Below are 25,677 nucleotides of genomic sequence, written 5' to 3'. Positions count from 1 at the left end.
TTACGCATGCATCATCTTTTTTGGTTTCCTCCATTGGGATTGAACACAGCAATAAAAGACTGAATTGGTCGTCAAGCTCATTGGTCTCACAGACACTCGAAAAAAACTTCTTAATATATAACATTTCTTTGTCAGACATACTTGGCGGGTGTTCTACAGAGTCTTTAGGCGATTTTTAAACATTGTAGGCTGTCTGTGCCCACACCAGAGATTGCAGTTTTTCAGAATCATACAGGTAATTCTATAATGAAAGTTACAGGCTATTCCTTAACTAGAGCAACTGTTAACTGACTACTTGGTGAATTCCTGCTGTGTAGCAGTCTTTGTTTCAATGGAGCCTAGGCCTAAATAGGCTATTTTAAGACGGCCTAAGAGATTTTGTGCTCAGAAAAAAAAGATTCATCCCATGGTTACACCTGCTATGATTTGACATTCTGTCGACTGCTGGGTGGGTCTCTGGGCATTCAGCTCAAGTCTTTTCCATGCGCCTGGACAGATGACAAGAACTCATATATCGCTGGACTTGTACATATCGGAGAGGAGCCTGGTGATGGGCACGTTGCCGATGGTCTTCTTGAAGAACACCTCCTCTATGGTGGACGGGCCGACCGAGCGGAGCGCCGGCAGGAGCAGGAGCAGCTTTCCGAAGCGACAGGGCTGAGTTGGGTACCTGAAAAGAAATCACTGGGAGTCAAAAACAACATCTTTCTGCGATTCTATATGCAGACGGTCTGCTGCAACCTATTCAATTAACGCACACCTGTGACAAGTAGCTGCTAATTAAAAATGAGGTTCAACTGTTGCACCTGTGAACAATTACAGAAGACTACAGTGGCTTATTGCCTCATTAACTTTATAATGAATCTGGCTGCTAATTACCTGCAGGAGATGGTGCAAAATGCATGAGCTTATGGTAGATAGACTGACTGAGTTGAATCTTACCTGGTGTGTATGTAACTGTTGAGAGTGAGCTGTGCCTCGTCTTGTAGTGCAGCAATGGCGCTGGCATTGCGGAAACTTCTTAACTCAGTGTTGCCATGTGTAGGAACTGTAAAACAAAGGCAGGGTTTTAACAGTTAAAAAAGGTGGTGTGATGTATAAATGATGACATACTAGTAATTGAGCTGCTGAATTCTCTTTTTTTTTATTCCCCTTCCCTTTCCAGAATTGGGTTTAGGTCACAGCTTGAGTTTGCTCAAATAATGGCTTTTGGTACTTAGAACTCCCCTTTGGTTAAATGAGAATACTGTGAAGTACATAGTGAGATAATAATACTGACCAGCTTTGAACGTCACGATGCATTTCAAACAGGCAAACTCTGTTGCATCAAGGCGCATCTGTCTGAATCTGGTGACCACCTCTTGAAGTGCTTGTATCTCAGACATGATCTTATTCATCCGCTGAGACTCTGTGTTTTCAGTGTTCATTCCTGTGAAGAAATGTGGAGAGAATGTCTTAACACTGCAGCAGTATGCAGACATTGACTGGACTGTGCTAACACATTTACATCTGCAGCTCATGAGGCCTGTTAGTGGCCTGTATTCAGATAAGCTCTCTCATGCCTTGTTACATACCAGAAACAGCAAGAAGAGTAGTGGAGTCCACAGGAATGGCCCATTGTGCGATGCCCAGAACAAATAATTCCCTCCAGGCGTCCTCCAGCAGAATCAGCTGCAAAGAGCAATTGTTTCAGTGTTAAACTGTGCACCACAATGCACCAATGATTTATTCTATTTTAAGCCCTTTTGACTCTTATTAAACAGAAGTACATTAGTAACCTCTGCATAAAACATACGCATAAAATTCCTCTCCTAACAGTTTCCCTTGACTGCTGCTCATTTTCAAAAGGCCCCTGCGGGATAATATTTGGACTCCTTGTTTAAAACTCTTAAACTTCAGCCCATCAATCCAAGTACCTGGTCAGATAAAGGGAGGGTGGAGAATGCGGGAACACTTTTTGCCCACTTGATGCTCATGAAAAGGAGGCGCGCCGCTGACTCGCACACAGACTCCGTCGCCACCTCATAGAGGTACATGGGGGTGCCGCTTACTTCATGGGGATACTGGAGGGAGAGAAAGAGATCATCGCAGTCATGTATCAGTCTGTGTTATAATGAAACCGTTCCGAGAATGGGGAACAACAAAGGTCAAATTCCAAGCCCCAGCACCTGATTTTATAATTATTAGTGTTGCTTGTGGGGGATTTACAGTGAGAAATCTAATAGGCGGATTTGTGGCTCCAAATCGGGACAAGAATTTCAACTTCTAACCCTTACGAAAAAAAAAAAAAAAAAAAGTAATCCTATAATAACATTTAGGAAGGCTATAATACAAATATCCACGGAATATCGTAAACTATTAAAAGAAGTGTATATTCTGATCATTCTAGATTTTAAAAATGACATTGAAATGCTATAAATGGCCAGTAAAGAACAAACAGAATATAGAGTGATCAGTAAAAAAAAAAACAATTTATAATCCAAGTAGCCTAAATCAAATCCTAGGCTTTAAAGAAATATATATTTTTAAATACATTGCAAGATATACCTTAGGGGTGGGCTGTGCCAGACCCACGATGGCTTGTCTCTCCGGTGTGGTGGCTACTGTGCCCATCTCCAGGTTGTGAGGCTCCAGTTGCGTGACCGTGGTAAAGAAGGGAGGGCCGGGCAGGGAGGATCCCGGGAAGTGGGTCGATGATCCGTTCACCTCTTTGTGGCCCCGGAAATATAGGGCGACCTGTTTGCGAATGGTGGACGTCCGCGGCCCCCGCTCGTGTTGAACGGCTGTGAAACGGGACAGCAGGGACACAGAGTTAGGGGACAGGAGGGAGTTATTTATCTCACTACCAGTTTATTTTTTTATTGCGCTGAACTAACTGGTCCTAAAATTAAGGACTCAAAGAGCACATTTTGTTTGTGCGACAGACAAAATAATTGGCTTCAATGAGCTGTAATCTATGAATGCTCCCACACAGTATAAATAATATCCCCTTTAAAATAAATAAAGAGTAGATAATTATCAACCCGTTTTATCTTTTGAGGGTCGATTAACAGCCTCAATACAGTTTCTCATCCGAGCTGCCCACCTCCAACCCAAACACCACTACATGGCGTGCCTATGGCCAACGTGATAATTCAATTAAGCCCATTTACCGTCTTTATTCATGTTCACTTCCAGACACTTTTTCAAACGGCACGCTCGGCATTGGTTTCTGTGAGTTTTGTCGACGGGACAGCCGCCCTGTACAGAGAGAAAGACAGGGAGAGAAAGACAGTTACAGCCTTCAGTTGAATTTATCTCAGTTTGCACGGCAGGGGCTTGTTGCTATTATCTTCCTGGGAGGCCCATCCCCAGGTGAGAGATCGTGCTATTGTCGTGTAGTTATCGACCTGCTCCCCTGCGGCTCCAGTGCGGCCTCATCCCGGAGGATAAGTACTCTATCCCGCCCTCTGCTGCCTAAATCCTCGCCTTGGAGTCATCACATTAGATTGGATTACACCTGCTACATTATAGCAGCGCGGTGTTTAGCCCAATACTTAATGGTAGAGGCATGACACAATTAGGCTCATCAAGGGAGACTTAACACAGCTCCAACAGGGAAAAGCAAATAGAATCTGCGCGTAAAAAGCGCACTCCCTGCGTAAAGCTGTTAATGGTTTTTGGATGAGGACCAGGTACGTCGTGTCACTTAAATCCTGCTTCTAATAACACTTAGAGCACAAATCTCTCTTGGGACAAGTGCTGTAACTGTAGTTTGCTGATGAGATATTATTGAGAGCACGTGACAGATTATTAGGCTCAGATGACTGCGAATGGAAAAGCTTCCCATTCCTTTTTCTGTGATTGCTTGTGTCTCCAACTTGCTCGATTCTCCACAAAATAAATGATGCAAAAACGACATGATTAAAAATGTATACTCTTACAGAGGCTGCATCTTAGCCACTGGAGGCCTGTGTGAAAACGAGCATATAGGACTTAAACGTGGATATATAAGAAATAAGGACGAGGCCTCACCTGAGAGCCAGATTTACAGACGTAGGTCCTGTTCCTGCGGATGCTCCTCTTGAAGAATCCCGAGCAGCCGTCACAGGCGTAAACACCATAATGCTTCCCTGAGCTGCGGTCGCCGCACACTTTGCATGGAATGTCCAGAATCCGACCTGAGAAAGGCCCACATTTCAGTTAGACACCGCTCACAGAATCACTAGAGAGCCACTCGACTCAATTTTAAATGAATAAAAAGGCATGGCAAATTGTGACCATTGCTTATCGTTGTCATGAATATTGAAGAAGTGGATAAATTCCAAGAACTAATTCCAAAGTTGACACAAACTTGGAAAATAAGCTTATAGCTTTAAAAAAAAGTATTTGCACTTTAGTAATGTAATTAAGTTAAGTGAGTTTCAGGTTGTCTGCTTGAGTTGGCACTGTGTTCGTACAGTAAATGCCAAAAATGAACTCATTTTGCACTGTGGAGGCTGTGGACAAATCGTCCTACAAATTACTTGTTTTTTTGTCCGACAACCCCACAAAACACAGAAACACACACACACACACACACACACACTGGACAGCGCCCCGCACCTCGACCGTCCATGGGAATTCACGGCGCACATTTCAAGAATAAAGTCCGGTGGGAAGCGTCATATCTGAGCTCTCTAAGACAATGGCCTGAGGGTGCACAATGGAGACATTAGGGGAAAGTGTTAACTTAATGATTTTCCCCCATTGAACCTCGTCTGACTGCCTGGATCTCGACAAGCTGCCAACTCCCCTTCATAATGGGACTCGACAGCTGCTTTATCCCGCAGGTCTATAGGCCTCAGGATTAGGGAGTGACACTGCACCATGAGAATAATGCGCACCAACTCGTTTCACCAACTCAAATGAAGTGTATGTAAATCGACCCCGGTGTAGATGAAAAAAATTTGATTTTTTTTGTGAAGATTTTGTATTCAAATCTATAGAAGTATATTTGTATGCATATGAGGGAGTCTTTTTTCATTCTGGAGGGAAAAGCCGTCTATGTAATTACACTGACGTTTTGCCACCTGCTCATTGATTCTCCACTGACCCGTCAAAAAGGGTAGCATGGGAATAACCACTGAGCAGCAAAAACAATGACTTCAGGAGAGAGTTATAGGGTTCCAATTGCCAGATTATTAAGAATCAGAAGGACATGTTGGCTATTTAACTGTTGGCCACAGCCGTGTAATTGCCATAAAATAGAGAGAGAACCAACGTTTTATGTAGCATTTATGTCTGCTAAGAGTTTCTCTATAAGGCCTTAAAGTCATTTTCTGATCACGGGAGTAATTTAAATAGAAAAAACAACCTGCTATGAAGTTATATCCCCAATTTCTAATTATCTATAGGCCAGGTAGAATCTAGATTTTTTTTTTTTTTTCTTTTTTTTTTTACTTAAAAATGTTGACTGTATTAATTGGACTCACTCACTGATTACCATATATTTAATAAACCACATTTAAGCAAGTCAAGTTCATTTGCACTCCCAAAATAAAAGTTTTAAGTGATTTAAGTGCGCAGAATTTCAACAAGATAAGCTCAAACTAATATAAAACTGTATATTGCTGAGTCAATTAAATAAAATGACGAACAATTTTGTTGTGAATGGGGGAAATGTATTTAACTTCCCGCTGTGGGGGTCCAATTCGTCTCCATTGTGTGGAGTAATTGCTTGAGGATATATGGCATATTCTATTAACGTAATCACCATCAAGGCGAAAACCTGCTAAAAGAACTGGAAATGAAGTTTTACAGGAAATGTCTCTGCTGACCACCCATAATGTGAACTTGAATGAGAGAAGACGTTCTGTGTGTTGCTTTATTCTAATTTAAAAACAGGTCGGTTGTGTACAGCAATTTAAATACATTTGAGGCACCTGAGGTACTACACACAACAGAAGCAACAGTTTGACATGAATAACTCATATTCGGAAATGGTGAACCATACTGAAAGAAACACACAGGCGAAATGTAAATTTAACAGAAGTGTTATATCTTTTAAAACAGAGCAATAACATACTTTGTGCCAAAATTATAACTGTGATTTAATTTCTATTGGTTATGAGGCTTGTGTATATGAGGAAAAAAATACACACCCATTCCAATTTAATCTAAAAACCTTAAACCACGAGAAAATCTCCAACACCAAAGGAAAAATACTCGACAATTTAATTTAAAATCACTCAATACACTCATGATTAATTATATAAATTAACGTTTTTCTGCAGTAGTACAGAAACGCGCGCACGCAGGCACATAAAACAGATTTTAAAGGGCTGGAATAATTTGTCTAAAAGGGCAGAACAATAAGAGAAGAATCTCTTACACGAGCTTTAAAAATCATATCATTGCTAGATAAATATCTCGCCGTTCGTTTATAGCATTATCACTATTTTAAGGACATTGCTGAAAATGAAATTACAGGCAACAAGTGGCACCAAGTGGGACGCAGGAGGATTATTCGGAGCGTGGATGGTCACTTCTTTACCTCTCAACTTTACAAAAAATATATATATTTCTTAAGAGATGTCTTTCCAATCAGGCCGAGGACGTGATAATTATCAGCCACGACACAAGTTTACGCAGCCAACTGTGTGTGTGTGTGTGTGTGTGTATGTGTGCGTGCGTGTGTGTGTGTGTGTACTCGGAAAAAGGACACGACAGCTATTCCCCACGGATCACTACTCACATTTTTGTAAGACCATGAGGAATCAACTGACTTAATTATTGTATTGAAGCTCCGATGACATGCACAATATCAAGCCGTGGAAGTAACCATACAACAGTTCTTTTTCTTTTTACACTCCATGCCAGAGAAAGGCCAGATATAGACGACTTATTCTAACACACAGTGCTACTCTATATTGTCCAGAAGCGACACTTACTTGATTTGACATTCAGAATATCCAGACAGCCACTTGTTGAGCCGGCGGGTTTGCTCATCATGGATACTTGACTTAATAATAAAGTTCAGAACGAAAATAAAACAGGGGGTCCTCTTTATCTTCTTATTCTTGCTGACAAAAACAATGAAAAAAAGCGTGAAACCACAGCACTTTCCTTTGGGGGTCTTTACCAGCAGCGATGAGATCGGCAAGTCAACGTCCCGAGTTGCCCAACTTGACAGATCTCCGATCGACGAAGCCCAAATTTAAGACACAGTACGGTTGTACATTATATCAGACAAATCTTCGCCTCCGATGTGCAGGGTCGGAGAGCCGGACTTGCAGCGCCCCCGGGACAGCGACCGGTTAGCGGCGACGGCAACGCTCCAGCCGGTGCATAAAGTTGGAGTTGGAAAAACGCTGCCTGGAGCGCATCCGACTGTGTCAGCCCGGTGGGAAAGAAAAAACGAAAAAAGAAAACAAAAATCAATTTTCGGCTATTCTGACAGATGAACGCTTGTTAAAACCAGGACACGATGTGACTTTGTGGTGCGAGTTCCTCAAATAAGCCTTGGTAATATTTATGAGAAGTGTCAGGGGTAGGCTGGAGGGTGGAGATCTCCACTTCCTTCATCCACTTGGCTTTCTACTCCAAACTCCAGCCTGACGTCACTGGCGTGTGAGGGAGTGTGTGTGTGTGTGTTTGTGTGTTGTGGTGGTGCTGTGGTGTGTGGGAGAGACGACGGAGAGAGAGAGAGAGACTGAACGTGTGAATGTGTGTGCAAGCGATGTGAAGTGCCTTGCTCATGGATCAAGAGACATTGCAAACAAAAAACACGTGTTGCATGCATGTTTTCTGCAACATTTGCATTTGTTTTAGCTCTGGATTCGTTTATTTTAGGTGTATCATGGGAGTACTTCTCTTGTAGTCCCACGATACACCTGAGAACATAATTCAACATATAATCATATTCGAAAAATAAAAAATATATATAACAAAATCTGACCTTACTCTCTGCATGGAGCGGAATTTGAGACGGTGCTGCAGGAAACTGGCAGTTATGTAAAGAATATCAGAACTGCTGAGGTAGGCTGTGTTGTTCGACCACTGAGAGGTTACTATATGCGGGGGGAGGGGAGTTTTAAGGGGCTCAGACATAAAACACTGTCATGCTCCTCATTTCCTACACACACAAGCACAAAAACAATTGTGTCTGGTTACGCATGCAGTCCTTATGATTCAATGATAAGTGCTTGGGGCCCACTGTAGACATTGATCATTCAGAGCAACTGATACACAGCTGAACTAGAAATTGTATTGATTTAATATTTGTTATATTATCACATATTAGAAACGCCAAAGAAGAAAAGCATTTAGACTTATTGCAATATTCTAGAAATAATGTGTGTTTTTTTATGTTGTTGCACATAAGTTACTTGTCTTTCTTTTGTTAAAGGCTTATTTTAATGTCACGTTGAGCCTCCCCCACTGATCACAGGTTTTTTTTTTTATCCTGTTGCAGGTGTTTTTAACTAGGCTGTTATTTGGGTTTATTTATCTGTGTTCATTCAAAGGGTTTTCCATCGATTGATTAATGTGGTCAATCTGAAGTTAGAGCTCGTTAGCTGGAGAGTATACAGACAGAGTATTGCCACCCTGCACTGTGAAGCAAAAACAAGTCTGCTGGATTGTGATATAATGATGAATACCTGGCTAATTTTAACCAATGTAGCTTTTAGAAACAACGTATAGATACATACAAACAAACATAAATTATATAAATTGTATTATATCTATAAAACATATTTTATTTAATCTGAGTTCTTACTTTTCAAACATTTGAGCGCCTTATTATTCACTACTATCCTGCATTTATACTATAATACCACACTGTTGTTTCTCCTCACACTCACTTTCACACCAAACAGATAAAAACTACAGTTGCACCAAATCTTGTCCTGAAATCTCACTTTAATAATAAACTGCAATTATAAAAAATCGATACAATATATCTTTCACTCTCTTATGCCCTCAAATTTGGCTAATTAATTAATTTACCATCTTCACCTAGTGGGTAAGCTGGTTTAAAGTTCCTCCTGTCACCCCCTGCAGTCAGTGATCAGAATTTGGACACCGGGGCGCGAACCGTGCCCGGCCGTCCGGTGGGTCGTGGTCTGGCTGCAGGCCCCCAACTCACTCACACCCTGACCTTGACAGCTTGCTGTGCTTTCGCCGGGTAACTCCAGAAATCCATATTCTGTTTTTAATTGTGTTCATTCCCACGGTACACTGAAGGCCATATGGACTCACAAAGTGTCGATTTAAGCGGACAGGGGCGAGGCGGAGAGGCGTAATTGCAATCAGCCATTGTTGTGTCTTTCAACCTGCCCTTTAGCTGCACAGCCAAGGCTGGAGACTAACAAGCCTGTGGTGAAATCACTATAATATTCCTTTGATTTTTCCTGCAGGGACACACAGAAAGCCTCAATAGGAAGTTTATAGCCACACATTGTGTTTTATTCTCCCTCCTATAAATGGTTCACATAATAAAAGCTACAATGCACCTAAATTATGAGGACCATTTTACTGACTCATTTATTTTTTTAAAGGATTACACATTCTTTGCCATAGGTAATGAAAACGTGTCTGATTGGTGAGAATTTACGAAATGAAACCTACAAAAAGCTGATTTGGAAATCACGTTAGATCAATAACATTTGCAGTTATTTCTAGTGTGCGTGTGTGTGTGTGTGTGTGTGTGTGTGCGCGCGCATGTGTGTGGGTGGCTGCCGGGGTGGGTGAATGGTGAATGTGTGACATAATCTCCTTAACTCGTCCTAATCCTCGTCATTCACTGATAGCCTTTACACAAATATAACCAACATCATGGTTGCCGGGGTTGCCTTCTTTCACTTTTTTTTGTATTAGTGACTCTCTTCTCCTCCAGCAGTCAATGAAATGACGCTAACAAAGGGGCCAGTGGATTGTGTATCTGTTTTTTCGGGAGCTCAGCATCAGTATGCGGATACTTGACATACTATAGGATAGACTTTAACAACGAGGAACGAGTGAGAGTCCTACAGAAGTCACTGCAAAACAATGCAGAGACACCATGCGTGTGTTGTGAATGTCTTGACATCCTTTATGATTTTTTTTTGAACAACGAGGAAACACCAGAGACAACAGGTCAGGTGTATTTGGATGTGTTGTCGTTTACACCTGTTGATTTATGTTATTGTCCAGCTCAGGATGACATTTTAATGAGGTGGAAGTTATAACACTGGCTCAATACAATATTTAAATATTATAAAAATAACTTATTTAGCTATTTACAGTATTTCTGAGTGGTATACCTATAGACAATAACCGGCTGGAGGCCATAGTTTAACCATCTTTTTACGCACTGCTATCACTGTGCAGGCCCCTAACCGACCAGGCGTAAGGCAATCGGATTTAGGGAGAAGTCACAAAGCTCCAGAGAGCAAATAATGAGGAGAATTCAAGCCGAACAAAGACCCACGCAGCCGTGCATCCCTTAAAACTAACCGGGGAGATCATCATCTTCAGCCCACAGACACTGCTGGTGAAGAATAATTCCGTTAACTGGTGACAGGAACAGTCATTAAACTGTGATGGGAGTTGGTGATTGTAAAAGGCGCGTTCAATAAAGCCTGATAGTCTTACATTATGATTCAAGAAATATGCGGCCAGATTTCAGCACCACGGACAGTTCAACCGCAGGAGTCACCTAGATGCAGCTCACCTGTCCGCGCGCTTATTCCAAATTCAAAGGGGCCTGTAACCTGTCTTGATTTATTGTAAAAATATTTAATTAAGACACAGTTCAAATAGGTTTTAAAATATAAAATAATAGTTTTTCTTTGATTTAATCTGTCTTTATTTTACTGTAAGGCTCTTCCTCCCTGCAGTCAGCATTAACTGGGTGTGATCTTGACTCCACTAATCCAGTAATTGCTCTGATCCTCACAATCAGACACGCTGGTGAATTCAGCCAATCAGGATCCAGTATTGGGACTGTTCTCCCATGAGGCCTGCTAAGCATTTAACTTAACTTTATACAAACATCAAATAGTCAAAGACAAATAGGCTTCTCACCCAAAGCTATTGGAGCCTTTATGTTGAAAGCTAAATCATGATACAATCTGGACACCTGTACATTTGACCAACAAACGTTTTAATGTTGTTTCTTTTATTATATGTTCCCAAGACTCCATTGAAATCAGTGTTGACTTGTGAAATAAAGTAAAATGACAGAATGAACCCAGTAAGACAGAGAGAAAAACTTATCAATATATGTTTATTTTTCATTTATGCCACTGAGTCTATTTTGTCTTGCAACTTCCTCCTTTTAGATGAGGACAAGTGGACATTTTGTAGAAGCATTCGCCTGTATTTCATCTCTACACCAAGGATTTAGTGAATGAAGTGGCTCTTTATTTCACCCAACACAATAACAAACCCATTTCAAGACAACATAAGTTGTATTGAGTCAACTAATAAAAGAGCCTCAAGTATAAACATTGCAATTGGATCCTATCAAAAGCTGCAAAAGTAGCAATATTTTATGACTCTAGTTTCTTAAATGTGAATAAATATTTTAATAATTTAATTCAATTAAAATAAAAAACTGTAATTTTGTACTGTTGGTTGGAGTTGTGAAGGTGTCACTTTGGTTTCTGCTCTGCTGGGCAGAATTTTTACAAAATAAAAAATCAATTTATAAATGTATTAGGAAGATAATCAGCAGATAAATGTATAATGAAAATAAAATCATCAGTTGCAGTCCAGCTCCAGCAGTAAAAACCTGAATAAATGTATGTATGTATAAAAATCTTATGATATAATATATTATAATATTTTTTCAATTAATTAAGTACATTTTCCTAATTATACTTTCCTCATGTAAGATTTTGGCAGTGTGATATTAATACTATTATTTAAAGATCCGACAAGACAAGTATTAAGACATATATAAATACTCTACCTGGAACAATAATGAATATTTAAAAAAAAAAAAAAAAGTAAAATAAAAAGGTATAATTTTCACATTAAAATCATTAAAAAGGCATCTTCCCAGTCTTCCTAATTCAAAATGTCAAAATATATGAATATGTAAATATTGTTAATTCCTAAAGTTTTCTTGCTGGACACAAGATGTCTCCCACTAACTGTAAAGTCCATCCTCAGTGTATGTGCACTGCTGGCTCACTCTATATCATATAATCTGCATATTGGACCAGGTTTGACATCCAGACTAGTTGTGATGTCACAAATTATGCTTGTATGCCCCGCCCCTTAAAAAAAAGAAAAAAAAAACAGATTCTCAGTGAGCTCAGAGAAATGTTCCACTTTCAGCAGATGAATGTGAAAACATCCCTCTAGTGTCTCTGCACATGCAGCATTCAGCACAGTGACGCTCAAACATCCAACAGTAGAACAAGAACAAGAAGAAAAACATATTCCTGAGTGGAGGGGGAATATTTCTTCCATCTACTGCTGCAGTGGGTGTTGTGGGATGTGTGCATGCAGAACTTTATTTATCAAGAAACACAAGTGAGGTTTAAGGTTGTGTGTCAGTAGTCGAACCTACAGTACTTGGTTACAAGGTGAGATCTCCTCTATGCACACATGCAAACTCATACAGACATTTACACACAAGCCAAGGCCTCACCATGGATCAAGCCCCCCCACCCCCCAAAAAAAAAAAAAAACCTCAGACCCAGAACCCAAACCCAGAAACCCACAAAGTCGGTGCGGTGCAGTTGGACGCTCTGACAAATCTATTTGGGGCAAATTGTCAGTGAGAAACTTCCGCTCGAACTGCCGTGGACAAAACTGGCTGTTGGGGAGAGCAAATCCCGCTGCATGAGGGTGGGGGACAATGGGGGGCGAATGTGTTGATGTGCGGCCGGTGGCTGGGGAGGGACAATGGACGGATTAGTCAGTCCTCTGGCTGACTGATTTGAGATGGCTCCTCTCAGCCTCTCACCGTGGGGAGTCCCATTGTCCCGCTTCTGATTCCCACTTCTCACAAACTCCAAACAAAAGTCAATCTCTTTCTCAAGGGAGGGGGGGAATATCGACCCGTGTTTCAGCTGGGGGAAAGTGACTCAAAAACTTATGTGCGAGAGATGGCTGACTCTCTAACTCCTCTTCTACTCTTTATGTCTTTTCCCCCCTTCTCCTCTTCGCCTTCATCCTCCTCATTTGCAGTCTTTATTGCACGGTGGCGCTGGTGGATGGTGTGGATGTTGAATGATCCCGGTTTTTCAGACTCGAGTGGGGCTGGGGCACCTGTTGGAGGCTTAGCGGCGGCTTTGCGGCCGGGGTCATTAATATTAAAATATACAGAGATGCCATCACGGGCTGGTCTGAAATCGGTCTGATGTCGCCCCTGGGTTCCCTCTCTGGATGGACCTCTGCTTTCAGTCACTCGTGAAGAGCCTTCTTTTCTTTTTTTCTGTCTTCTCTTTTTCTTTTTTCCCTCCCTGAAAAGACTCGTTAACAAATTATGACAGCTGAGTAGAGGGGCTTAGTCTGTTCACACTGCAAAGACAAACATGTGAGAGCCAAGGAGCCCGCGATGTGATCAATGTATCTACAGTTCATTTGATATGTGTGTGAAAGTGCCAGGATTTGACTATGTTGACTAGATTTGTGAGAACATTTAAGGTAGCCACAAGATTTCATTTTATAACTTCCTGGGAAATCTTTAAATATGAAGTTGACAAAAGCAAGTTTTTAGTTTCAGGAGTCAGGTTAGTGTCTATTTATGGAGAACAAGGTAACTGGTTATTAATTACATTTTTATTTGAGCTAATAATTAGTTTTTGTTTAACAAAACCCTTTAACGTGTGAACCCCTGGACTGTTCAAATCAAAAAGAAAAATATGCAAATAACAGTTTCCATCACACTTCTCCCATTCAGCCATTTACCAATAATGTTAATAATATTTCAACATTCATTTTTACAACTTGAATAACAATATCAACATACCTTTATTACACTTGTTCACTCTGTATTGTTATTTAAGTTTATATTTTACAGTGAAAGATGGTAACACAGTTTACAATACAATGTAATAGCATTTTAATGTAGTTACATTTGACATGTTATGTTACTTTATTCAAATGTTTTAATACTTATGTTATGATACATGATATATAATTTGTACATGTTCAGTAGAAGATGTACACTCATTCAGCTGAGTTGAATATTAATGCTATAAAGTTTCTACAGTTTCTATTCTGATATCAAAACGTTGGCACAAAGGCAACACATCTTAAAGAAACAATCAACTTGTTATTGTTTTTCTTTTGACAAATCTACACTCATTTTAATTTTAAGAAGATTTTAAGAACCTAAATATTTTACATTTATTCAACTCTATCCATTGTTTAAAGGACCAAAAGCTGTTAGTAAGTGATCTTTGATTCTTTTACTTTTTCAACATGATGGGGAATTCAAGTTTGTAAATGACAAGATATTTACAACTGATTTCTCTTATGATAATATATATATGAGAATTTTGGTTTGTTGCTGATTAATATGTCTGACTAATCCCACCAGCAGGATCGGGCATATGAACACATTCATGTGACAAATGAATTACATCATTTAATGTTTTATGATGGGACATTTATGTGTGTCTGATCTACAAAAAAGTTAATTTACCCCATTAGAAGGTTTTTTAAAGGATATCTACTCCTACCTAATTGAAAAAAATAAATCAGGATCTGTGTTTGCAAATATTATTTATTTAAATGTTTTTTATTTGAGAAGTCTATGTCCACTGGAGGTTTTGAGTCACAAAGTCATGCTCTGTACACCTAAGATCACAGAAACTTTTCCCCTTCAGTGGATGAATGTGTCAAACTGTGCACATACATCATTCTGCACAGTGACACTCAAACATCCAGCAACAAACATAAACACATTTTTTTAGTGGAGGGGGCCTTACTACCCATCAGTGGCATATCACAAGAGAAGAGAGTTTCATTCACGCACACAGCTTCTAAATGACTCTTTAAAAAGCAGCAGCAGTGGGAACAGTGGTCGCGGCCGTCAGGCAGATTAACCGCAGAATGGCTGTCATCAGCTGCGGTTCACCTGGAGTCACTCTGACAGTCATTCTGCTGTTTATCCTGCTCTGTTCAGCAGTCAGTCTTGCTTCTCCTGATGTTATCCTGCTGGCTCTAACAGGTCAGGTTCAACGGTCACGGTCTGGGGTCACAGTTTCCACTCGTCATTAACCCTCTGGGACCCTGCAGCACAGGAGCTGTCATCAGGAGCCTCACGCTCACCTCACGGGTCTTAATACACACCCAGACACACAGGGGACTGGTCATCCATCGATAGAATCAGGGCATGTGACCCTCCCTGTATTCAGACTGAGGTGTAATGTATGTGATGAGCAGATCTAGGTCAGCGTATGAGTATGTGTCAGGTGACATGATGAGCATTATTGATGAGCATGTGGCATTTGTGGGTGAGCAACCAACGCATTTGTGTATACTCACCAGATGATAGACCCTGTATTTTTAGTTAAACCTAACAAAATCTAGGACAACATTGCTGTAATTTTCCTATAAGATCTTTCTAGAGTGAAGTCAAGGGAGATTAGAACTATAAAGCTTCTGGTACCACTTCACATGAAGGTACACATATTCACCATTAACTAATTAGTATGCATATTAGTAGCACATTGGTTATTTGTTAGTCAATATAAAGCACTTATTCTGCATGACCATGTTCTACAACTACTCAGCCATTAACTAAGAGTTTTCCAACTACCACCTGCAGCCTCCTTAGTTGTTGTACGTGAATTACAATATTAAAAGTCCAGTATGTAGCATTTAGGAGGCTCTATTGGCAGAAATCAAATATAATATGTGCAACTATGTTTTCCTCATTATTGTATAATCACTTGAATATAGGAATGTTTTTGTTACCTTAGAATGAGCTGTTTATATCTACAGACAGGGGCGTGAGAGCAGGGGTGGCGTGAAGTATGTGTCTCAGTAATTCCAATACTGTTTATGGACCCTTAATATGCAGAAATATTCAAATACACTAGGCGAAAATAACACATTTATACCACACGCAAAAAACTGCATGGTTTCTGCCCCAAAACTGCATGAGATTAGTAAGAAGTGGGCATGTCTGCAGGGGGAGAACCTATTTTCATTCAGATATCTTGATGTCAGAGGTCAAGGGATCCCTTTTAAAATGGCCATGCCAGGTTTTTCATCGCCAAAATTTAGCCTAACCTTGCGCGTTATTTAGGTATTTAGTTAAGTCATCTTCACTCTAGCTTTTAAATGGAGCCCGCTACAGCCTCTAAAGGACAGTGTGGAGGGAAAGAGCTGAGGATAATGGGCTGGCACTTGGGTTGGCCAGTCAGATTTCAGGGGTGGGCAGTGTCAGGTTCTGCTTCTGGAAACAATCCTATTTAAAGATGCCGCGGGTCGCCTTCCATGGAGTCCGCCATCTTGAACCACCATGTTTCTATAAAGTAGGCCAGAAAGGACAAACCAAACAATGACTCTAGACAGGGGCGTTCAAATTCTTGTAGTAACTACGACCTTACAAGGCCCATACTGAGCATATTAAGATTGTAATTCATACACAACTCTTAATTAATAGCCTTGTAGTTGTTGAATATTGTTGTCATACAAAATAAGGCATTAATGAGTCCTTTATATTGACTAATAAAGAGCCACTATGCTACTAATATGCATGCTAATAAGCAACTAATGGTAAATATGTGTCCCTTAATATAAAGTGTTGCCAAGCTATCATGAGGTTGACTATGTACACATGCAAACAATGGAAGAAGCTTTACTTTACTTGCTAGCAACCTGTCCACAAAAGATGGGTGGTACAAAAGTACAAAAGTTAAACTACATGTTATCTAATGCACATGAGGTAGACAAGTGAGTAGGAAAATGAAATCATGTGAAGGAAAAGGTTCCTGTTCACTGTGAGTTTTTTGAAGACAACATTTTGGTAAAGTACAAAGGTTTAAAAACTATATTATCATGGCTACATTACAAACAAGACCAAACCCACTGACTGCACAGTGGGCCAAACAACTTGTGAGTTTGCTCACATAGACAAGTGAAAAAGCGCAATCACACGTGAGAGTGATACAACTTTTGGCTCCTTAATTACACCTTTAACTGCTCGATGAACCACTAGTCATTGTTTCTTTATTATTATTTTCTTTTCTTTCCTATTTGTCACATATTGCTTTAAATATGCACATTTAATTGATTTAATGTTTATTATTCTTTCAGTAAAAGAATATAGCACAGTATATGTTTACATTATTGTTATCTTTAATAGTGTTTATCCATTGAGAGATTACAGATGGGAGGGAGCCAGATGTTGCTGTGTAGTATTTCTAAATACTGAATATTTTGAGGCATTATCGTCATTGAATATTTTAACAGAATATACAGAATATTTTGTTGACCACTATTATTCATGAACAAAAATATCTACCAGGACATATAATATATAATCAAATATCATTCAAATATCCTTTATTGTCAGTTGTAAAAAAACAAAAAAACAATCCGAGATTAAAATAATGTAGGTGTGCTTTCCTCTTAGGATAAATGATAACTTTATATTGTTTTGTTTGCAAAATAATAAAATATAAATGACACTGCATGTTGGCTCTATCTGAGTCCAGTTTTAAGTCATGAAATTGACATGGTAGTAACAGACAGTGTGTTATGTGAAGGCTTTTAATATGTAGTTCTGTTTCTATAGGACTGTTTTTTTTAACTTTAAAAGATAAAGATGAGGAGTGATGAAAGCAGCTGGGAGACATGGGGTCCTTTAGAAACACCCAAACAATGATGAGGGCAAAGAGGCACTTGTTTTTTTTTTTCCTTCATATTCACCACATTTTCTCAATCATCCACCCCACCACCCAGCAGCTCACTGCTTTCCCATCCTCAAATTCCCTCAAAGTTTCAGATGCTCACAATTCCACAATGCCCAGATGCTGTCCTTTGGCCCTTTACCCCCCTCAACCCAGAGCTATCATTCATAACCTTTCTGTGGATCTGGGAGTGAAAGAGGTGGGATAAGGGAGAAAGAGGGGGAGCGGAGAGCAACATGGCAGCTTATTTAGAAGACTTCCTTTATTGGAACATGTGCAAGCAGTTCACTCACAAAGGACTTAAATAGGATATTTTCTGTTCCCTATAGTTGCTTTCCCCTTTTAAGTGCCGAGGCAAAAAAAGTAAGTTTACAACTCCCTCCTCAATGGGGGCTCTTCACTCTCAGGTTGCGGGGACCTGAGTGACCTAGGAAAGTTAATTAGGAGGCGAACAAAGAGCGAGCTGGAGCAGAATGCCTAGCCTCTCCTCCAGCCAAAGATGTCATCCATTAATTAGGAAAATCTTTAAGGTGGCCTTATTGAATTTACAGAAAGCCCTGTGGTTGGCGGGCAACAGTTTTTTGATCAAGCCCTGACTCAAACAATGCCTTTCTGGGGGTTAAAAAAGAAGAAGAAGGGAGGAGATTGGTCGTAGAAGAAGAGAGGGAAAAGGGGGGAGTAAAAGAAACGTATGGGTCTGCGGTGCAGTACAGTTTAATGGGGGGGTTGGGGGTTTTGGGGGTTGCTGCCGATTGTGACAGCTCAGATTCACATGGGTATGGGGGGCATAGTTTGGGGATGATGTCATGCAAAGGCAACCTGGGGGCTTGGGAAGTAAGAAGGAGGAGGTACTGAGCTTGAGCCACAGGGGCCACTCAAAGTTAACATCACTGCCTGCATCTGGGCCAAATCCTTTTCTTCTGGCCCAGGAGAGGCTTTCCTGAACGCCAAGCCCTCCACCACTCCTCCCACTCCCTCGTTCACAAATCAGGGCTTGCTTTAAAGCTAACCTCTTGCTAACTGACTAGCTAACTGCCTTTTCTTTCCAGTCTAACTGCCTATTCATCCCTGGCCCACTATGAATAATATAGCTGGATAACATGGAGCTGTACTGCAGTTCCTCTGCTTTTACATACTTTGTCAATTAAAAGAGATTTTACTTTGTGTCAACAATATTCTATATATTTAAAAATATATTTAAATTATATATTTAAAATAAATAAATAAATAAATAAATTACACAAAACAGTCAATTTTAAATCACCTGATCAGTCTGTTTATTTCTGCCTTAGGCTTTGTCTTTGTTCTAATTTCATTCTATATTCAATTATATTTATAAAAGCAAACAGTTTATGTATTTTGTACATTGTGTTCTATTTTTCAGCTTGCATGACCACAGCAACTAATTTCTGTGCTGCATTGAAGTTTTTCCATCCAATTGTTATTACAAATAAATTACTATTTAAAGAAAGTATGCATACCTATATTTTAAAAATACTGAGGGTGGGTTTGGTTTCCAATCACTGTGGGAATTTCGTCCACCAGTGGTGCTGTGTAGAGCAATGCTTTGTATCTCTCTATGCAAAAACATTTATGCAGAGAGAACAGAGGTGACATAATGCACAATTGTAAACTACAAAAGTGCGGTAATGCATTTCAACAGTAATTAATTTAATAATATGCCATTAAAAGGCAGCAATGTGCCAATAAAAGATGCGTAGAAAAAGAACACTACAGACTGATACAGTTTCAAACCAAAAAGAGTCTTAATACTTTGTAAAAATGTCTTCTTTGTAGTTGTTAATGTTGTGTTGGTGGTTCAGTAAATGTCTAATCTACTAATTTAGTCTTAAAAAAATCATTTGTAAAGATACGTTTTTTCATGTGTTTACTTTCAGTGCAATTTCAAATTTGAAAAACAAGTTTAAAAAGTGAAAATATGTATGAATCTACTTGTACAGTCTCAAAATAATGTCACTTAACAGGAAGATAACCTTGTATTAAGTTTCTCTACAAAGCAGGAAACAAGCTCACTCACTGAAAGTTTCCCCCTTAAGTGACTTGTTAAGATCTTTTGTGTGCTGCACAATATTATAATTGTAAGTAACTGTTTGATTTTAGGGAATGATGTTACCCCTTTTTAAGCAGATAAAAAATGACTAATTCATACGACATTTATAACATCAAGCTCTAATTTAACATGGAAAACATTCATCAACTTGGCTTTGTTTACAGTGGTTGTTGTTTCTGCATCATAATCACCAACTGTGGGTCACAGTAACCCACTTTTAAAGTACTAAATCACTGGAACCAGTAAAGAGCAAAGAAAAACACCCATACAGGCTGGTTAAATGCTGACAGTCACTGGCATGCTCATGCTATATGCTGGCATGCTGTCTTGTCCATGTGTCTCCTGGGACGTGAACCCCTCACCCCACCCCCTCCTGGGGGACTAATTTGAGGGGAGGGACGATGTGTTTTGTTGCTTGTCAGAAACAATCACTCCCGGCCCATTACATTTACAGCACGCCGTGCTCTCATTGCTGTAACTGGCTGAGCTCTGAGAGGGGGAAGGTGGCTCTGAGAGAAATCATAAATTTACTCATCAGGGACATAAAAAGTTGACAAACATCTGTGAACGAGATCCAAAATAGTCAAAATGCAAATACTGACCAGTTCGTCCTTTGAGCAAATCAGTTTTCAACTAAAATTGCTTTTGTGTGTCACCCCCCCCCCCAAGATGTAAGATTAAAGTGAATAACAACTTTATTTAGAGTGTGCTGTGCCGCCCCCACCCCTCTCTTGTCCTCTGTCCCGGCCCACCCGTCCTCTCCCTGTTCTGTTTGGGCACTGGAGGTTGTCAGTCGGGGTTTATGTCCAGTTCACTGGAGCTGAAAGAAGTCAGTTTCATGTCTTGTTATGGAACAAGACGTCTCTGCCTCTCAGGAGTGATGAGAAGTGGTCTGGGTGAGCAGGGTGAGCAGGGAGCGGGACCATCCCCTGGAGGCGACCAGCAGTGAGGAAGTCAAAGCGGCTTTTGTGTTGCTGCTGTCGGCTGCGTGTTTGGTAATTATCCCCCCCTCAATATGAGCACAGAACGGGCTTTCCAGGAGAGATCCCAACCCAACCGGCCCACGGAAGAGTGCACAACACACCGTCAACAAAGATTAACTTCTCACAGTGCCGCAGAGATGCCTGATTGGGGGAGACACAGCAAATACATGAAACCCTCTCGTGTGCGACGGGCTGGTGATGAGCAGATATTCTCAGTCAGACGGTTTCAAACTGTTGCAGTGCTTAGATAATGACACCTGTAGAGTCCTTCTCCTCTTCTTCATTTTTACTTCGATCAAATACCACGACAATGTAAAAATACAAGTAAAAGTGCTGCATTTCAAATCCTACTTAAGTAAAAGTAGTATTATAAGCTAAATGTACTTTAGTAAAAGCTTCATTCTGTAAAAATAAATGTTTTCTTTGTGTGTGATATATTGTTATATAACATTAATACATTTTTAATGCTGATGCACTGATATGTGAGCAGCATTTTATAGCAGGTGGAGGTGAAGGTAGTTTTTACAACTTATATGTTAGTTTAGTAGATAGTTTAGCCCAGTGGGTCCCAACATAGGGGTCCGGCCCCCTTTTAAGGGACACAAGATAAATCTGAGGTGTTGTGAGATGAATAATGGGATAGGAAAGAAGAAAAAACAAGGTTTTACAACACACATTTTTGTACATTTTTCTGATTTCTTTCTGTTATTTGCTGTTTTTGTGAAATATTTTAAGTCTTAATTCTTTGGGGCTCAAACAGCTCTTGAAGTGAAAGTGAAACCATCTGAGAAGTTCAGAGGGAAATCCATCTGTGGTGGAACTGCTCATAGACATCTGAAGCATGACAAGGGGCCACAGCCAGACACTGATTTTTGTAAGTGACCACAAGCAAAAGGGTTGGACAGCTTATTATATATATCATTAACTGAAAAGTAACTACACCTCTAAAATATTTATTTATACGTATATATAAGGCTACATAAAATGGAATTTTTTAAGCAAAGTTATAAATACCTCAAAACTGAAATTAAGGACAGTCTTTGAGTCTTATGTACTTCATAATAATTAATTAATCTTCATCTAATGTACATATTAATGTATGTACTGTACTGTAATTCCAAATATACTGCATATATCATAACACTGGAAAATCTGGATAAAATATCAAATCTATCTAAGCTATATGTATATATATACATATACCGTTTTATAAACACATATATATGTATAGAGAGAGATATATAAGATAAAGAATACTGGATGTTTAAACATACTAAAGCTGATTCTGATCTTATCTTCAGCATCATCTTCCTCATTGATCATCATTACTATTATTATCAACGTACATATCAATGTCATCATTATCTTCATCAACATCTCTATACTTACCCTCATCATCATCATCACCATCACTGTCATTCTAATCATAAAAACCGGATCAATCATCTTCTTCTTCATCATCATCACCACCACTGCCATCATCCTACATATCATGGGCCTACTTACCATCATTGTCCACTCCCCACCCTTGACATCATCATCATCAGCAGCTTCTATCCTCTTCCTCTAACCTCTATCTAAACCATCATCATGCAGTCTGTAGGTCTGTGTCGCCTACAGTGGTGGAGAATAAACAGCAATACTTTAATATTATTATTTTTTTTGTCAACAATATAAAAAAACCTGTTAGGAAATCAAGCAACTAATCTGTGGGAAACAAACCGAGGAGCATCCGTTTCTTCCATTAAAACTCCCTCATTTTAACCCGACTCAGATCGCTCCCTTTCAAAGGCGCAGAATAGGCCTGCCTTGATCTGCATCAATTGTCATCCCGGGGCTCAGGGGCACTTCGGCGGCCAGTATAGCGGGCGAAGTCAGGGCTAATCCCTGGAAAAGGGGAGAATCACGGGAGAGGAGAAAAGCAACAATAACCAAGTCAAGCGTATAAAATGAAAGCGAAATCTCTATTATCACTCCCCGCAATTCCCAGCAAAGTGGTGAAAATCAGGGTTAGTTTGTGATTCGAGTCAGACGCGGAGGGAAGAATATGGGGGTCCCTGCGGGTTGGGAGACTCACACGACGAAAAGGGCAATATTCTGGAGAAAGGAGGAAGAAGAAAGACCCTCTCCCATCCCGACATAACCATTAAATGCAGTCTGACTTTATGTTGTATAGAGAGGGGGGAACAAGAAAGGAGGCACAGTTCTCCGATGAAAGAATGAGGTTTTTGGCGGATTAGGGACGGCCCGAAGGATGAAGAATAACTTCTGCATAACTTTACAGCTATTTTCTCTCCCCACGCCAAGAGCCAAGTTTAAGGCTGGACCGGTTTGAGTTAACCCCTTTTGTGATTGTCCAATGAGACACTTTCATAAGGGGGGGAGAAAGGACTCATCACAATCTCAGCTCCTCAAAACTGAGCCTCTTTAGGTGCACATTACAGGTGCAGAGCCAATCAAATAATGTTTTAAGGAATTGGAGAACATTTTCAAAGACCCTATAAGATAGTATATTTACTCAAGAGGTGTACTTAAAGGCAATTGTGATGGTCTACCTAGGTATTTAATACAACTGTGTATCCCACTGCATTCCACAGGGGAATATTGCTCTTTTTCCTCCAATACATTTATCAAACAGCTACAACTGATAATTACTTCACAGATTAAGATTTTAAGTGAAAACCCCCCAAATTGGGGCTCTGTGTCTTATTTTTGCAGATCCACAAAATAGTGATTTCCCATCTTTGTTCCTTTCATTTTTTTAGACACCAAAAGAGAAATGTGCACTATTTAATTAAAAAAATTTGAACTTTTTTTCTTTCCGACCTCATTAATCATTTCAAGACCCCTCAGATTTATTAGCGTCCCTTTGGAGGGGGTGCAACCCCTATGTTGGCAACCACTGGACTAAACTAACTAGATGTATAGCTTCACCTCCAGATTCTACACTGTTATTACAACCTAATATTGTCTTATATAATATTATGAGAGTCACAAAGATAATTTTCTCTGCAGAATTATTTACTTTTTGAAGTAGGCTACATATAGTTTACCATACTTCATACATATCATATCATATCTACTTATTCAAGTAGGATTTTGAATGCAGGACTTTTACTTGTAATGGAGTATTTTACATAGAGTATTTGTAATTTTACCATAGTAAAAGATGAAGAAGAGTGCTTTGCAGGCCCCAAATAGATTTTCAGGCTTATTGCCTTTGGACTGTGATCCCCCTCACCCCCCCAGGATTATCAATAGGCAATACCTTCTTCTGATCAGTGTCTTCGTTGCATATGCTGTTCGTTTTAACGTGCAGCAAATCACGAAGAGCTTCTTGGACCGAGGCTCCTGAAGGGCTCTCATCATCACCATCATTTAATTTATGGGTGTAATTAGTGATTTTTGTCCTCTTGGTTTCTCTGTGCTAATGAAGGCATTTTCTGCCATCTGACAATAACGGTCATCTCAAATAGTAATGATATGCCGATTTTACTTGGTCCTTTTGCTGATTAGCCCGCAGAGACAAAACTTAGTGAATAATATGATCAGCCTGCGGCCACACCTATAAGCCTATACAGCCTATAGTTTTATTCATGCGTGCATTATTATTATTATTATTATTATTATTATTATTATTATTATTATTAGGCTATTATTATTAGTAGTATTATTAGTAGTAGTAATTATTAGTAGTTACATTATTCAATTAATATTATGCTATTTTATTTTATTTTTTTTAACATTTCTACAATTACGCGTTAACCAAGGTAAGATCCCATAACTGCACACAAAGAAAAAAAAAAAGCAGGCCATAAGGCTTAGGGCTGTAAATATGTTCTTCTTCTGAGAGCCACACTAGGAATAATAAAGGAATGGGGAAACATTCTGCAACATTAGGAACTCTTGGTCAGGAGAGAAAGGTAATGAGCTGCCGTGCCATGTGCAGTGAAGACGAGCATTAGAGGCCAGAATCATATTTTACCGGGGAGTGTGCGCCAGGCCATCCAGAATAGGCCGCATAATGCTGCGCGCGCGTTGTCTCCCCCTTAATTTTCATTAGGCTCTGAATGACTGGCGAATTTGATGCGGCTGCAAGTCTATCAAGCGCCATAATTCCATTCGACACATGACTGCGGTGCTTTGATTCGAGGTTTTTAACAATTATACAGTCAGGATGGAAGCCCAAATCGTTTACCTTGACCCGTAATTATTGCTCCGACCGAGGCGCAATTGCACATTGTATGGTTCAGAAACCTAATTAAGGAGGGGCAGGAGGAACGGCTATCTCTGCTCCAGACACAGCCACTCACCGCATCACACGCACACTCACACTTCCTCAGACACACACACACACACACACAACACACAGTAGGCAGAGGACTACACTATCATAAACAGCACCAACTTTTTCTTCCTTTGTTTTGTGTAGATTTAATGTAGTTTAGTTCATATATTCGACTTCTTTTCTATTATCATCCATAATTAATATATACACCACTAGAAACGTGGATGCCTCTACAAGATGCTACTGTTGTTGACGAAGGTAATTTTTCTTTAGTTCTTAGTGGCAAAATACTATAAATAGGTAGGTTTTGAGTAAAAAACGTTATACCAGTAAGGACACATAGGTACAGTGAATGTATAAAAAACATTCAAATAGGCCTATGTTAAAGTCTCCCTCCAGACATTATCTTACTCGGAACAGTAAATCGTGTGTATATTGTTTTCCCTAAAAAGCATAATTCCACATTAAAATCCTGAAAACATGTTAGTCTTAATGTTCTGCTGGACA

At 39.8% G+C, this 25,677-nt stretch overlaps 1 protein-coding gene across 1 annotated transcript; it reads right to left on the bottom strand.

The window, feature by feature from the left end:
* Positions 1-507: 507 nt before the first annotated feature.
* On the bottom strand, positions 508-22,361 carry nr2e1 (nuclear receptor subfamily 2, group E, member 1). Its single transcript, XM_035679161.1, has 10 exons — positions 22,272-22,361; positions 21,008-21,023; positions 4,015-4,160; positions 3,153-3,240; positions 2,548-2,783; positions 1,917-2,063; positions 1,575-1,671; positions 1,280-1,429; positions 943-1,048; positions 508-670 (listed from the first exon to the last, which is right to left on the bottom strand). Exons 1-10 carry the CDS (start codon positions 22,359-22,361, stop codon positions 508-510), a joined length of 1,239 nt encoding a protein of 412 aa, XP_035535054.1.
* Between the last annotated feature and the right edge of the window lie 3,316 nt (positions 22,362-25,677).

This window comes from Morone saxatilis, unplaced genomic scaffold (assembly GCF_004916995.1).
Source record: "Morone saxatilis isolate NCDOM2014 unplaced genomic scaffold, NCSU_SB_2.0 Contig7, whole genome shotgun sequence".
NCBI classification, from domain to species: domain Eukaryota; kingdom Metazoa; phylum Chordata; class Actinopteri; family Moronidae; genus Morone; species Morone saxatilis.
Note: the sequence above shows the minus strand (reverse complement) of the source record. Positions and strands in the feature narration are given on the sequence as shown.